This window comes from Schistocerca gregaria, chromosome 1 (genome assembly GCF_023897955.1).
Source record: "Schistocerca gregaria isolate iqSchGreg1 chromosome 1, iqSchGreg1.2, whole genome shotgun sequence".
Classification (NCBI taxonomy): Eukaryota; Metazoa; Arthropoda; class Insecta; order Orthoptera; family Acrididae; genus Schistocerca; species Schistocerca gregaria.
The window spans coordinates 281,821,379-281,837,682 of record NC_064920.1 but is presented as its reverse complement, the minus strand read 5'-3'; the positions used below and the strand labels follow the sequence as shown (position 1 = coordinate 281,837,682).

At 39.0% G+C, this 16,304-nt stretch overlaps 1 protein-coding gene across 1 annotated transcript in view; it reads left to right on the top strand.

Moving 5' to 3' along the window:
• The window catches only part of LOC126341185 (small subunit processome component 20 homolog), a 219,754-nt gene that overhangs the window by 52,377 nt on the left and 151,073 nt on the right, over nucleotides 1-16,304 (top strand). Inside the window, exons 8-9 of the mRNA XM_050001756.1 lie at nucleotides 297-518; nucleotides 13,165-13,372. Of these exons, the coding sequence (XP_049857713.1) occupies nucleotides 297-518; nucleotides 13,165-13,372 (430 nt within the window). The remainder of the gene's footprint in view (nucleotides 1-296; nucleotides 519-13,164; nucleotides 13,373-16,304) is intronic.

Sequence of the window (16,304 nt, the reverse complement as noted above, 5' to 3'; positions counted from 1 at the left end):
GGTTCTCTGACGAGACACTAGATATTGTTGTGAAATCCTACAGTTTTCATTGATACAAATGCCAAACCGTCACACTTGAAAATGTACATCAGTTGTGCCAATGAAATACTTTGGGAATTTCACATGCAACCTTGCAGATCTTTTTGAAGAAAAAAAATGCAGCCTTGTAGGTTCAACACTGCATATTACCTTTATTTCTGTATGGTGTGTGTAATAATTAATAATTTCTTTCTATAGTTGTCTTAATTTTTAAGTGCTGATTTAAGTTCTCAATTGTGTGTAACACACTTTCACAGGTCCGGTTCCTTACAGCCCATATATTTACTCTATTTGAAAGTGAATCAAAAGAGTCTGAAACATTGAATAACAATGTTCCATCATCTGTCTTCCATCTGTGTTTCACTTCAGAGTCGATACCACCAACTGTTCAAGATTATAGACAGAAATTGCAACATATGCAGAATTTGGAATATGAAGCTACAAGAGTTTCTCTGTCACAGAATTGTGACTTTAATAAGGTAATCAATTATTAAAATTTTCAGAAGTAATAAGTTTACATACTAATTATTTCATATGACTAACATTCACATTGGTTATTTAATAAATTTTATACTTTGTGTGTGTGTGTGTGTGTGTATGTTTGGTGCCTTATTTTACTGAATAAAACAGAAAGGTCAGTATCAAATACTGATATGTTGTTGTTGTTGTGGTCTTCAGTCCAAAGACTGGTTTGATGCAGCTCTCCATGCTACTCTATCCTGTGCAAGCCTTTTCATCTCTGAGTTACTACTGGAACCTACATCCTTCTGAATCTGCTTACTGTTACATCTCTAGGCCTTCCTACACAATTTTTGCTCCCCACACTTCCCTCCAGCACTAAATTGGTGATCTCTTGATGCCTCAGAATGTGTCTTACCAACCGATCCCTTCTTGAAGTCGGGTTGTACCACAAATTTATCTTCTCCCCAATTCTGTTCAGTACCACCCCAATAGTTACATGATCTACTCATCTAACCAAAACCTTCTATTCTCTTTTTGTCTGAATTGTTTATTGTCTATGTATCACTTTCATACATTGCTACACTCCATACAAATACTTTCCAGAAAGCAGTTCCTTCAATGTTAACTAGTTTCTAACTAGATTCTGTTCTTCAGATGTGCTAATGAAAAGTTCTTATTAATTAAAGAAAGGTCATAATATACATAAAATGTATTTTTAAAAAATCATAATATGTGTAAAAATCCATTTTCAAATAAAACCTTGTTATTCTTAAAAATTCATTAGATATTCTGTTTTTTAGTGTAATGGTTCAGCTATTGTTGTCTCATATGGTCAACACTTCATGTTGAGCAAAATGCACACAGAGAACAGTACACGTACTGGGAAGACCTTGTTTGTACTAGTGCTCAGACAAAGCTGAGTATAGACCATATATGTAAAACCAACCAAAATATTAATCCACACCTGCCTAGTTACACAAGCAAGATCATTTAAAAGTAGATGGTCAGAACTGAAATAGAGAACACAAACACTGAACACAGTGGATTCTGCTAACTGTGGTCCTACTCAGCTCCAGTGCATTGTCCCTTAGACCCTGGGATGACAAGATGTGATGTGGCATAGCAGCCAGGAGTTTGTCATTTGTTTGCAGAACCACTCTTGCTGTAAACCCCCTGTTCTGCTGTACCATTTGTGGGGAAAACTGCTAACTCACTGCCAAAAGTGCAAATACAGGATCCATCTGCTGGAACTGCTTCTGCTCTAGCCAGTGATGGTAGTAGTGCAAATTGTGGTGTCAATGTCCAATTGATTAGCATTGTGATTGTGACTGCATGGAGCACTGATGTGATGGTGGACAAATTCACTGGTTGTAATGAGTAGTCAGATGATGTTATGTACTGTCAGAATAGGAGCTGCTTCTGGTGCTGACATTTCCTGGAAGCCTTCAGTCTCTACAGAGAACTTTGGTTCTTATGCACAGCAGTTGCATGTACCACAGTTGCACTGTGTGTGCATTTGGAAGAGAAGTGGGAGGAAAAAAAAAAGAAATATATCTGGGTGAAGCTGGGGGTTTTATGACAGGACGATAAAAGCATTCAACAAAAGTGGAGTACGCCAAGTAGTACATAAATTACTTACGAATGGATGAGCATACGTTTCAGTTCAGTGAAGTGTCTCATCATATCACAAAGCACAATACTCACTTAACAACTGATAAATCTGTAGAAGACAGGCTCACCATAACATTTTGATTTCTTGCTGCAGGAGAGAGTTACTCTAGCTTACAGTACATCACTCGAATACCACAGTGCAAATTAACTACAATAATACCTGAAATGTGTGAAGCACTTTATAAAGGACTAAAGGCCAATATCTGAAAATAAATAAATGTTCGATACATTGTATGTGAATTAAGAACCATTTTTATTTTAGATCACAGTAATAATTACATTTTTTGTCCCACAACTACAAAATTAATAGAAATGTTTGAAACTGATGAGGCACTTTACAATATGAGGCATCCTGAGTACAAAATTAGACAGTTTTATGTAGATACGTCCTTTTGCTTTCTCGTGAGAGTAGCTTATGCAGAGACCATCACTTTTCTTTTTATGTCATCAGCCGTGGACCTGGGCCATATCTCACAACTAATGATCTCCGCAATTGTTTTGTAGCTCTCCAGTCTCCTTACTCTGTTTTTGTATTCAGGGTGCCACACGTTGTAAAGCGCCTCGTCAGATTTATATATTTCTATTAATTTTGTAGTTGACGGCACACACAAATTAAACTTCACAGCCATGTTTACAAGCACACTACTGGTGACAGAACACTGTAGCGATGCTAGCACTCCAAGTAGTAACATTTCACACTGCAGTGAACAGAAGACAAGCGACTTTTATGATCAAATCTACAGTGAGGCCCTAGTTTTGATCATATTGAACTGACGACAGGTGAGATTTAACAAAGTTCCGTATTACACTGTCAAATTTCTTTGACATAAATATTCGACATATCAACTTTGACAAAGAAATATGATAATGTAATACTGGCATTATTGATTGTTGGTCAGTAAACATTGCTTTGAGCCAGGATTTTCATACAGGTGGTACCTCAGTGACTCATAAGGAGCAGTAATGAAACCTTGGACTGAAGTTTGTGTTGAATTAACACTCAGTTGGTGTCATGTTCAACTCTGGCAACAGGACTCCATCTTGGGGCATAAGGTGATGTTCAATGCAAAGTATGCCCTTGATGATGATTTCATCAGGGATGATAGACATTGTGCTCACCCAGACAGTGTCCTTTTTATTACTTCACGTAGTATGACATCTTTCCATGTTTTTTCGTGCAGGTACAGAGGCAACGATTGGAAAGTCTTCCAACGCACGGAATGCGCATGAGTCAATTTGAAATAGGATCTCTTCCTGCCGATCTAAATTAAGATCGGGGTCTGCTGATATTCTGAAGATGGTGTCTGTGTTGGCATGGTTTGATATTGACTTGTGAATGATCTGATGACTGTAGGATGACACAAATAAAGCCCACCTTTGTAAGTGCTGTGCTGTTTTATTCAGCATTGACGACCGAGAGCCAAATAATACTAGTAAATGTTTGTAAGGTAATTGGATATATAAAATACATTCACCATGTGGCAGCAAAACACACTTATAAAAGAGTATAATTAGGTGAGCTGTCGGAGCCAGTGGCTCCTTCTTCAGGCAGAAGGGTGAAGAGGAAGAGAGAGGGGTGAAAGAAAAGGACTGGAGAGATCTAGGAAAAAGGGGTAGATTTCGGTAAAGTTATCCAGAACCGCAGGTCAGGGGAGACTTACCGGGCGAGATGAGAAGGAAAGACTGATTGTTGGGGACTGCGCCATACAAGATTTGAAAACCTGAGAGTTTAAAGGTGGAAGACAGGGTAAAGGCAAGACAGAGATCACTACTGAAATACCTGCGCACAAGTTAATAAAAGTGAAAAGCTGCATTTGAATTCAGATTGACTGTTTCAACAATTGTAAATCAGATGGTGCAGACTATGTGCGCACCAAATATATCATGTGCATCACAAGATTCAATAATGAATGGCTGTTTCCCTGTTAACCATTTATATATGAGTTCTACATGAATGTCCCCTCTTATGTGTATTAACTGTCAACTTATAGCTTTACTGTTATGAGTGTACAGAGTCAAAATGTGCTTTAAATTGTCAGGGAAGCCAATGCACCTGTATCTGCTTGAAATGTTGTTATTTTTCCCATAATCTGCGCGTTAATTAGTCACTTTTGAGGATTTCCTGTCTCAGTGTTCCGTAATGGTTCAATTGCATAGTCATTGTGTATTTTGCATGCACTTCATGAGCAACAAACAGTTAGTATATGTACATGTTTGGTGTAATGGAACCAAACTTATTTTATGGGGGCAACAGTGGTGTAAAGTATGTTATTTTTACTGCCTGGGAATGGTGTTGCTACATTGTTAAAATGGTTTTTATTTTCCGTCTCCAGATCTAGTGGTGCACAATAGAATCATGCATTCTCTCTCAGTGCATGGTCCTCCTGTGTAACATGTGAATCTGATGATGACTGCCTGAGGGGGTGGAAACAGTTATATGAAAATATAATTGTAACTGTGTCAGAAAATAAAGATGTTTAAGATTATGTGTAGAACAGTCTGGGAAAGGTAGCAATGGTTTTATTCCAGGGTCTACAGTGGAGGACACGTAACTGAAACTGGCTATTTATGTGTTACTATGTGGTGGCAATCCATGTCGGAGACTTCAGTAAAAGTTGTTTTTCCAATCATGTGTTCTTTGCTGTCATGCTTCTTCTCTTTATCTGGCTTAGTTGAGTGGACTGTGGAAGTGTCATTGAGTTCTAGCCACAGTTTTTAGTTTCCCTAGCTAACTCACGCATTGTGCAATTATAGGATATTGTTTAGTGATATATCAGAGAGGCATAATTATTGTGTATGAATATTGTTAAATGACTGGAATCATATTTTAGATAAATAGGTTTTAATCCACACTTGACTGTCCCAATTTAAGTTCTGGCTGAGAAGGTTCCTTGAAAAATAACATGGCATTTTTTCCTTCTCCATACTTGACCTATGTTTGCTTCTGTTCCATTGCTAATTACCTCATCCACAATGGGCCATGAAGCTCTAATCTTTCACATTTCCTTCATTGTTCCTTGGGACTGAAAACAGTTCCACTCACTCACCTGGACTCTCTGTCATAACTGTGAATGAGTACTGAGTTCTGAGGCTGGAAAGGTGGAAATTTCTCATGACTACAAATGCACTCCAAGCAGCCCACTCCTCACCGTTTGCTCTTGTAACTTCTTTTTACCCATCTTTTATTTCCTTATGGAAGGAAAAGGGTAGGCCCTCATAAACCTTAGTTCATTTTAGCCATGCCATTCTAGCTGTAATTGGGGTAGGGGAATCCCAGTTGAGAATAGTAACTTGTCTCACAGGACATTATTTTACAATTTGCACGCTTGCACAAGAAGGCAGTCAGAGCAATGAGAACAGTTTGTGGGCCTGCAAGGAATGACATTGTTTAGCAGTCAGTGTTTTGTGTATTTCACAGTCTATTCATTTCGTCGGTGAACTTTATCAACATACTCATTAGTGTGTTGAACTTTTTACGTTGATGGTAATCATCAAGTTTTTGTGCACCTGTAAGCATTTACTTCATGATCTTCAGTCACCAGTAATATAAGAAAATTTTATACTGTAATCGTATCTTAGTATACAAACATTTTTGTTTTTTTCTTCATAGACATTGTGAAGCTACATTGTCTCCATTTCAAGAAGGTTTAAAATTAAACATAGAATGAACAAAGTGTAACAAAATGGAAACACAAATTACGGGATAAGAATTGACAGTTTCATGATAGCTGGACTGAAAAATATTTTTTGTGCAGTTGTTGTATAATTTCATTTGGCATATTTGTGGAAGTTTTGCAGCCACCCCAGAGGAATACAAATTAAAGAGAACTGCAAAAGACTACTTTCTTTTTTTTTTTAAGCCATAAGAATGACTACATAAACAGAAATTTTCTTCCTTGAAACAAAGATTGGCATGTCAGCAAGTGATGTCAGAAAACTTGTTAAAAATTCAGAAATTGCAACAGAAATAAGTTTTGAAACCTCTCACCTTGTTGCAAACAGCTGTCAGCTATTTACAGACAAAGATTTTGTCAAAAATTGATTCAAGATAGCTTCTAAAAAAAATGCGCCCAAAATCAGTTACATTTTTTGAATAAAATTCAGTTAAGGCAGAGGAGAATTACTGCAATGGTGACAAATATAAAAGATCAGTTAAAAAATTTCTCAAAGAAATTTTCATACTATGCAATGGTTTTTGATGAATCAGCTGACATCACTTCCATGTCCCAGTCACTAGCATTTGCAAGTGGAATAATACATGAGTTTGAAGTTTGAGAAGAGTTGATTGGAATGAGTTTGTTGTCAGGGCAATCTTAGTGTAGTGAAATGTCCACTGGAGTCTTGGTACAGTGTTCACACATTGATTTAGTTCAAACTGAGTTAGCATTTCAACTGATGGAGTGCTTCCATAGTAAAGATTAATTCTGGATTGCTATCATTACTAAAACAGCATGTAGGAGCGCATGGTGATAATTAGATACAATTATGCTGAATAAGAAATAAGTTTTGAACATGTCATGAAAGTTGTGGTTCCTAAAGTTAATTCCATAGGATCTTGTGGTCTCAGTCTCTGAAAGTTTAAAACTTCTATTGAAGGCATTGAAAGCAATCATGGTGATGTGGTTTTCTTACCCAGATATTAGATGGCTAAATCATGCTAAAACACTGGAGGAGTCTCTGAATTAAAATGGCAAAATTGAGATTTTCCTGACAGAAAAGACCAAAATTGTAGTGCCAGACAAAAAAACTACTTGAGCCACTCGCATTGGCGCTGTAGTGGCTTCTAGCCAGTGTAGATTTACTTCTGGAGGAGATCAAGTGGATACTACGGTACATAAAAAATATTAGATCAAAACGAAACTTCCTGGCAGATTAAAACTGTGTGCCCGACCAAGACTCGAACTCGGGACCTTTGCCTTTCGCGGGCAAGTGCTCTACCAACTGAGCTACCGAAGCACGACTCACGCCCGGTACCCACAGCTTTACTTCTGCCAGTACCTCGTCTCCTACCTTCCATGGTTCGCAGGAGAGCTTCTGTAAAGTTTGGAAGGTAGGAGACGAGGTACTGGCAGAAGTAAAGCTGTGGGTACCGGGCGTGAGTCGTTCTTCGGTAGCTCAGTAGGTAGAGCACTTGCCCGCGAAAGGCAAAGGTCCCGAGTTCGAGTCTCGGTTGGTCACACAGTTTTAATCTGCCAGGAAGTTTCATATCAGCGCACACTCCGCTGCAGAGTGAAAATCTCATTCTGGGAATATTAGATCACTTTATTAAAACTTGAAGAAGATAGAATAGTTAACTTGGAAACAATCTGTATCCATACGAATGTTGCTTATGTATGTGTTACTGTCGCCATACTGTGCAACTTATTACTTGACATAATTCAGAATGATAGTCTCAGCTTACAAGGGGAGGCCGCCATTTGTGAAATTCAGATTAAATTCACATATGTGTGTGTGTGTGTGCACGAGTGTACATCTGTCCTTTTTTTCCCCTAAGGGAAGTCTTTCCGCTCCCGGAATTGGAATGACTCCTTACCCTCTCCCTTAAAACCTACATCCTTTCGTCTTTCCCTCTCCTTCCTGAAGAAGCAACCATCGGTTGCGAAAGCTAGCAATTCTGTGTGTGTGTTTGTGTGTTTTGTTCATGTGCCTGTCTGCCGGCGCTTTCCCGCTTGGTAAGTCTTGGAATCTTTGTTTTTAATATATTTTTCCCATGTGGAAGTTTCTTTCTAATATATATATATATATATATATATATATATATATATATATATATATATATTGAAATGTCTGCCTCTGTCTGTGTATGTATGGATGTGTGTGTGCGTGCGTGCGTGCGTGCGTGCGTGCGTGCGCGCGTACACCTGTCCTTTTTTCCCCCTAAGGTAAGTCTTTCCGCTCCCGAGGTTGGAATGACTCCTTACCCTCTCCCTTAAAACCCACATCCTTTCATATTTCCTTTTCCTTCCCTCCTTCCTGACGAAGCAGCCGCAGGTTGCGAAAGCTCGAAATTCTGTGTGTGTGTGTTTTATTTATTGTGCCTATCTACCGGCGCTTTCCCACTTGGTAAGTCTTGGAATCTTTGTTTTTAATATATTTTTCCCATGTGGAAGTTTCTTTCTATTTTATTAATGAATTGCTTATGCGTGTTGGTGAAGGCGAATCGCTCTCCAATTGTACCGCCTCCATTTTTCCGTGTTTAACAGGGTGTACCAAAGCTCTCACGTCCACACTGAATTTCGAAGTTAGCAGGCAACTACGCTGTTATGCGGCGGCTCGTTTCGGCCCATTCAACATCTGTCCTTCAAGTGTAACGAGCGAGTAACAGAGTTTATATTTCATACCTGCCATAGCAAATTTGTGTTCGTGGGGTCTCTATTCTAATTCGAAATTTTGATTTACACTATACGTATTCATTTCGGAATATTGTTTCTACGTCTTCTGGTAACTATATGTGGTTAACATTATGAAGACAATTAATAACATTTGTGACACACAACTTTGTGTGCGGAAAACATAATGATGTTCGAAGTCGCCAGTTTTTCCACGACAAACGACTTTCAACAACTTATTATATGCATAATTGTTGCAACTGATTGTCGGGAATTATATATGTGTGTGTGTGTGTGTGTGTGTGTATTTATATACACACATTTCAATTACAAAAAACAAATACTAAAAAAAAAAAGGTTGCATGGCGCGAGATTTGATCCGGCGACCTTCGGATTACGAACCCTAGCGCTTACCGCTGCGCCACGACGTAGAAAATTATTAATCGTAGAGAGTATTTCAGAGCAATGGTTTATCTTAACTGTCGATTTTCTCGACAACGGCTGAGAAGTGCATCTTGGTGCCTTGCCACATTACACCTCTGGCTATGAGCTTCTATTATAAGCAGTATGAATTGAAACTGAATTTCACAATTGGCGGACTCCCCTTGTTATTGTACGATTGATTATAAACTTTGATACAGTTCTGATGTTTAATACACCCTCACACTGCTGGATCAATATCAGATGATGGTGATGTCATAAGTGATGATTGCAGTGTGTGCTGAGTGGCACTAATCTCTGACGTAAGTACTCTTCCAACAGCAGTGGTGTATGGAACCTCTTGAGGATGCGTCTATCCAACATTTCTCATTCGCTTCTGCGTGAGGCAGCAGCTGTCCGTACTTGTGGTTCCACCTTGAGGTATCAACTTTGACATGGAACTTTGTTCTTCAGATGTCACCATAAAAATTATCTGTGAATTAAGAAATTCATGTTGGTTATGTGACTCAACATTTTGACTGCTCATTACTTAAAAACATTAAATTTGTGGCTTCAAGACAGAAAACAATTGATTACTCAACTTTATAACCACATCACATTTTTTCCTTGTAATTTAGACCTGGTAGAAGCCAATCTTGGGGAAGATAAATGAGGATTCTGTAGAAATGTTGGAACATATGAGGCAATACTGACCCTAAAACTTATCTTAGAAGGTAGATTAAGGAAAGGCAAAAGTATGTTTCCAGCATTTGTGGACGTATAGCAAGCTTTTGACAATGTTGTCTGGAATACTCTCTTTCAAATTCTGAAGGTGGCAGGGGTCAAATACAGGAAGCGAAAGGCTATTTACAATTTGCACAGAAACCAGATGGCAGTTATAAGAGTTGACGGGCATAAAAGGGAAGCAGTGATTGGGAAGGGAGTGAGACAGGGTTGTAGCCTATCCCTGATGTTATTCAGTCTATACATTGAGCAAGCAGTAAAGGAAACTAGAGAAAAATTTGGAGTAGGAATTAAAATCCATGAAGAAGAAATAAAAACTTTAAGGTTTGCCGATGACATTGTAATTCTGTCAGAGACAGCAAAGGACCAGGAAGAGCAGCTGAACAGAATGGACACTGTTTTGAAAGGAGGATACAAGATGAACATCAACAAAAGCAGAACAAGGATAATGGACTGTAGTCTAATTAAATCAGGTGATGCTGAGAGAATTAGATTAGGAAATGAGTCACTTAAAGTAGTTGATGAGTTTTGCTATTTGGAGAGCAAAATAACTGATGATGGTTGAAGTAGTGAAGATATAAAATGTAGACTGGCAATGGCAAGGAAAGCATTTCTGAAGAAGAGAAATTTGTTAACATCGAATATAGATTTAAATGTCAGGAAGTCGTTTCTGAGAGTATTTGTGTGGAGTGTAGCCATGTATCGAAGTGAAACATGGATGATAAATAGTGTAGACAAGAAGAGAATAGAAGCTTTCGAAATTTGGTGCTACAGAAGAATGCTGAAGATTAGATGGGGAGATCAAGTAACTAATGAGGAGGTACTGAATAGATTTGGTGGAGTTGAGGAATTTGTGGCACAACTTGCCTAGAAGAAGAGAGAGGTTGGTAGGACATGTTCTGAGGCATCAAGGGATCACCAGTTTAGTATAGGAGGGCACTGTGGAGGGTAAAAATTGTAGAGGGAGACCAAGAGATGAATACAGTAAGTAGATTCATTTGAAGGACATAGGTTCCAGTAGTTACTCAGAGATGAAAAGGCTTGCACAGGATAGAGTAACATGGGGAGCTGCAGCAAACCAATCTTTGGACTGAAGACCACAACAATAACAATTTAAATCTCTTTCAAACCCAGCTGAATTCAAGTAGTTATGTACATTTTCCTAGCTACAAGGAAGTCCCAGAAAAGTTTAAAGTCATCTTTAAAAGTATGTGTGATGAAAAAGTTGATTACTTAAAGCAGCCTTTAAGGCTCATTTTGCTGATTTTCACAAGACAAAGCCATTGTTACATTTATTTAGCAACCATTTTGCTTCAATATTCACCAGATGTTCAGCCATAACTTTCCAACAAGCAAAATGATGAAATACTGTGAATTAAATTCTGTTGAATTTCTGTTGTGTCAATGAAAGAATTAAAAGTTATTGATAGATAAAGTACTAAAATGTGTTAACTAGCCTCCTTGAGTCGACTTATTGTATATCTGAACAAACTTTTTCCATAACAAACATTAAAAAATCAGAACCACTTTAGGAATAACAATTTGGGCAGTTTTACTCTTGTATAGGACAAAACTTGAGTCAAATCTCAAAGCAGTTGTGAAATCAATGAAGTATCATGTTTCAAATTAACTAGTGTACATAATATTTCTGTCAAAGGAAATTGTTGTAATTATATTTGTTAAATAAAATGAATGTTTGTGAAATAGTTGATATGAAGTAACTGCTTATGGGCTTCTCTTCCCACCTCCCCGACCCTTACATAGTCATAGCAAGGTGTTAGGGCTCTGCAGTATTAGCATGTATGTGCAACCTAGTGTAGATCTATGCTGTTGCATCTGCAATGTAGTGGGTTCATTAGAGTTACTGGAAACTGATCCTCTAGTAGAAAACAGGCTCTCATTGAGCTGCAAAATTGTCATTTTGCCCTAAGTTAGAATCTGGATTTGCATCAGCATTGGAGTTGGCCAGAAGCCTTTGAGTGTGTAATACAACTGGCCACCAGATGCTGGTCCAACTGATCTGATGACACCAAATATGTCTGAAGATGGCTAACATAAAGTCAAAACCAGATAAAAGCGAAGTGAACTGTACTTAATAAATTGACAAATGCCTATTTTATTATGCAAATAGAAATAAAAGTTACAATTGCATAGCTGGATGTTGTGTGTTGTCCTTAGGTTAGTTAGGTTTAAGTAGTTCTAAGTTCTAGGGGACTGATGACCATAGATGTTAAGTCCCATAGTGCTCAGAGCCATTTTTTACAATTGCATAAAATGTTATTTTCTATGCATAATACATAAGGGTAGCCCTAAAAATGTTTCATTGTGCATGTATACACTGAAGCAACTAAATGAGATGCAATTAAAGCATTAAAGCATGGTATGAGGGATGTTCAGTTCATAATGCAACACTTTTTTTCCCCTGAAAGCAGGTTAGTTTTATTCAGGATACGAATATGCCAGATTATTCCCCACTCTTTTGGCTACAAAACCTTCCTTTCAAAATAATCTCAATTCAGTGTGACAGCCTTATACCACCGTATTTGAGGAGGAGCCTGTATGCCTACATGGTACCACTCCACTGGTCAACATCAGAGCCAACAATTTTCAACAAAAAGCTGTCATGATCAGCCTTGTAATGCACAAGCAATCCGACACAGATGGTCCTTTGTCACATTTGATAGTCTTCTGTCATACTTCAAGGAACCTAGCAGGCACACACCATTTAGTACTCCAGCTGGTGGATGAGTGTGTCAGCACTACCAACAGAGGCATCCAGCTGAACAGCGGAGTGTTTGATTGTGATCCATTGATCACCTTGAATGAGAGACACATCAATTTCCAACATTGTAGGAGTCACATCTGTGTGTGGACAGCCAGCATGCGGTAAATTGAACATATATGCTTGACTTTGTTGCAGTTATGACAGACACATCAGCCGATGACTCTTTGTGCTTTAGTTCACAGCCACGTGACATTCTGCAGGTTCCTACGAAACTCAGTTACAGCTCTCTGCTTGGAACACACCTCTATTATAGACACCATTTTGAAGGCTACATATAGCATCGCCACCTTCGTTACTATGTAAAACTGTGGGGATTGAAGCAGTAATATTCCACGACGTCCCACAATGAAGTCCGCATTTTTCAAACGAAATTGGCCAAGGAAAAAAAAAGTGTTGCATTACTCATTGAATGACCCTCTTATTTATCACTTCATTAAAGGCAGGAAGTTATTAGATGTAAGTTATTTTGCTTTATTATTAAAGAGTAAGAAAAGAGTGAATTGAAATTGAAAATTTTGGTGCTGTTGTTATATTTGCAGGTATCAGGCATTAACTGCACAACTATTAGTAAATTACAAACTAATTTGTCATCACTTCTCAAATCCTGCAACATTTTATATTTTGTGAATGTAAAGTGCCACAAGCCCCCCCTCCCCCACCTTTAATTATAACCTTTTATTCAGTTGTATTTCTACAGAATGTGTGTTTTTTCAGGTTCCACTACACCACCTGCTTGGCACATTGTATATAAATTTTCAACTTTTGTGGGAACCAACTGGCAAGTTGATATCCTCATATGCTCGAGGAATGCAAATTTCAGACTTCTGGTCTGTCTTTGGTGACCAGTTAAGATTGGCTGCAGTTCACATAAAAGCTCCCATGAAGACTGAAGTTTTATCGGAAAGCTGCTCTTTGTTCAAAAGTGAGTTAACTTTTGAAATGGAATCATTTGCCATGAAACAATGAAATGAAATTTGACACTAGTCAACTCATCTACATCTACATTTATACTCCGCAAGCCATCCAACGGTGTATGGAGGCAGGCACTTTACATGCCACTGTCATTACCCCCCTTTCCTGTTCGTCACGTATGGTTCGCGGGAAGAATGACTGCCGCAAAGCCTCCATGCGCGCCTCTCTAATTTTACATTCATGATCTCCTTGGGAAGTATAAGTAGGGGGAAGCAATATATTTTCGATACCTCATCCAGAAGCGCACCCTCTCGAAACCTGGACAGCAAGCTACACCATGATGCAGAGCGCCTCTCTTGCAGAGTCTGCCACTTGAGTTTGCTAAACACCTCTGTAACTCTATCACGCTTACCAAATAACCCTGTGACAAAACACGCCACTCTACTTTGGATCTTCTCTACCTCCTCTGTCAACCCGACCTGGTACGGATCCCACAATGATGAGCAATACTCAAGTATAGGTTGAATGAGTGTTTTGTAAGCCACCTCCTTTGTTGATAGACTACATTTTCTAAGGACTCTCCCAATGGATCTCAACCTGGCACCTGCCTTACCAACAATTAATTTTATATGATCATTCCACTTCAAATCGTTCCATTCGCATACTCCCTGATAGTTTACAGAAGTAACTGCTACCAGTGTTCTGCTATTATATAATCATACAATAAAGGCTCCTTCTTTCTATGTATTCGCAATACATTACATTTGTCTATGTTAAGGGTCAGTTGTCACTCCCTGCACCAAGTGCTTATCCGCTGCAGATCTTCCTGCATTTCGCTGCAATTTTCTAATGCTGCAACTTCTCTGTATACTACAGCATCATCCGTGAAAAGCCGCATGGAACTTCCCACACTATCTACTAGGTCATTTATATATATTGTGAAAAGCAATGTTCCCGTAACACTCCCCTGTGGCGCGCCAGAGGTTACTTTAACGACTGTATACGTCTCTCCATTGAGAACAACATGCTGTGTTCTGTTTGCTCAAAACTCTTCAATCCAGCCACACAGCTAGTCTGATATTCCGTAGGCTCTTACTTTTTTTATCAAGCGACAGTGCGGAATTGTACTGAATGCCTTCCAGAAGTCAAGGAAAATGGCATCTACCTGGGAGCCTGTATCTAATACTTTCTGGGTTTCGTGAACAAATAAAGCGAGTTGGGTCTCTCACGATCGTTGTTTCCGGAATCCATGTTGATTCCTACAGAGTAGATTTTGGGTTCCCAGAAATGACATGAAACTCGAACAAAAGTCATGTTCTAAATTTCTACAACAAAGCGATGTCAGAGATATAGGCCTATAGTTTTTTTCACATCTGCTTGACGACCCTTCTTGAAAACTGGTACTACCTGTGCTCTTTTCCAATCATTTGGAACCTTCTGTTCCTGTAGAGACTTGTGGTACACGGCTGCTAGAAGGGGGGGGGGGGGGGGGGAGGCAAGTTCTTTCGCATACTCTGTGTAGAATTGAATTGGTATCCCATCAGGTCCGGTGGACTTTCCTCTGTTGAGTGATTCCAGTTGCTTTTCTATTCCTTGGACACTTATTTTGATGTCAGCCATTTTTTCGTTTGTGCGGTGACTTAGAGAAGGAGGTGCAGTGGGGTCTTCCTCTGTTTAACAGCTTTGGAAAAAGGTGTTTAGTATTGCAGCTTTAAGCGTGTCATCCTCTGTTTCAATGCCATCATCATCCCAGAGTGTCTGGATATGCTGTTTCGATCCACTTACTGATTTAATGTAAGACCAGAACTTCCTAGGATTTTCTATCAAGTCGGTATATAGAATTTTACTTTCGAATTCACTGAATGCTTCACGCATAGCCCTCCTTATGCTAACTTTGACATCGTTTAGCTTCTATTTGTCTGAGAGGTTTTGGCTGTATTTAAACTTGCAGTGAAGCTCTCTTTGCTTTTTGCAGTAATTTCCTAACTTTGTTGTTGAACCACGGTGGGTTTTTTCCATCCCTCACAGTTTTACTCGGCACGTACCTGTCTAAAACGTATTTCATGATTGCCTTGAACTTTTTCCATAAACACTCAACATTGTGTGTCAGAACAGAAATTTTTGTTTTGATCTGTTAGGTAGTCTGAAATGTGCCTCCTATTACTCTTTCTAAACAGATAAACGTTCCTCCTTTTTTTTATAATCCTATTTACTTACATATTCAGGGATGCTGCCACAGCCTTATGATCACGGATTCTCTGTTCTGTGCTTAGAGTTGAAAAGTTCGGGTATGTTTGTTATCAGTAGGTCCAAGATGTTATCTCCACGAGTTGGTTCTTTGTTTAATTGCTCAAGGTAATTTTCGGATAGTGCACTCAGTATAATGTCACTCAATGCTCTGTCCCTACCACCCGTCCTAAACATCTGAGTGTCGCAGTCTATATCTGGTAAATTGAAATCTCCATCTAAGACTATAACATGCTGAGGAAATTTATGTAAAATGTATTCCAGATTTTCTCTCAGTTGTTCTGCCACTAATTCTGCTGAGTTGGGAGGTCGGTAAAAGGATCCAATTATTGCCCCTGCTCGGTTGTTGAGTATTACCTCCACCCATAATAATTCACAGAAACTATCCACTTCTACACTCCTGGAAATTGAAATAAGAACACCGTGAATTCATATTCCCAGGAAGGGGAAACTTTATTGACACATTCCTGGGGTCAGATACATCACATGATCACACTGACAGAACCACAGGCACATAGACACAGGCAACAGAGCATGCACAATGTCGGCACTAGTACAGTGTATATCCACCTTTCGCAGCAATGCAGGCTGCTATTCTCCCATGGAGACGATCGTAGAGATGCTGGATGTAGTCCTGTGGAACGGCTTGCCATGCCATTTCCACCTGGCGCCTCAGTTGGACCAGCGTTCGTGCT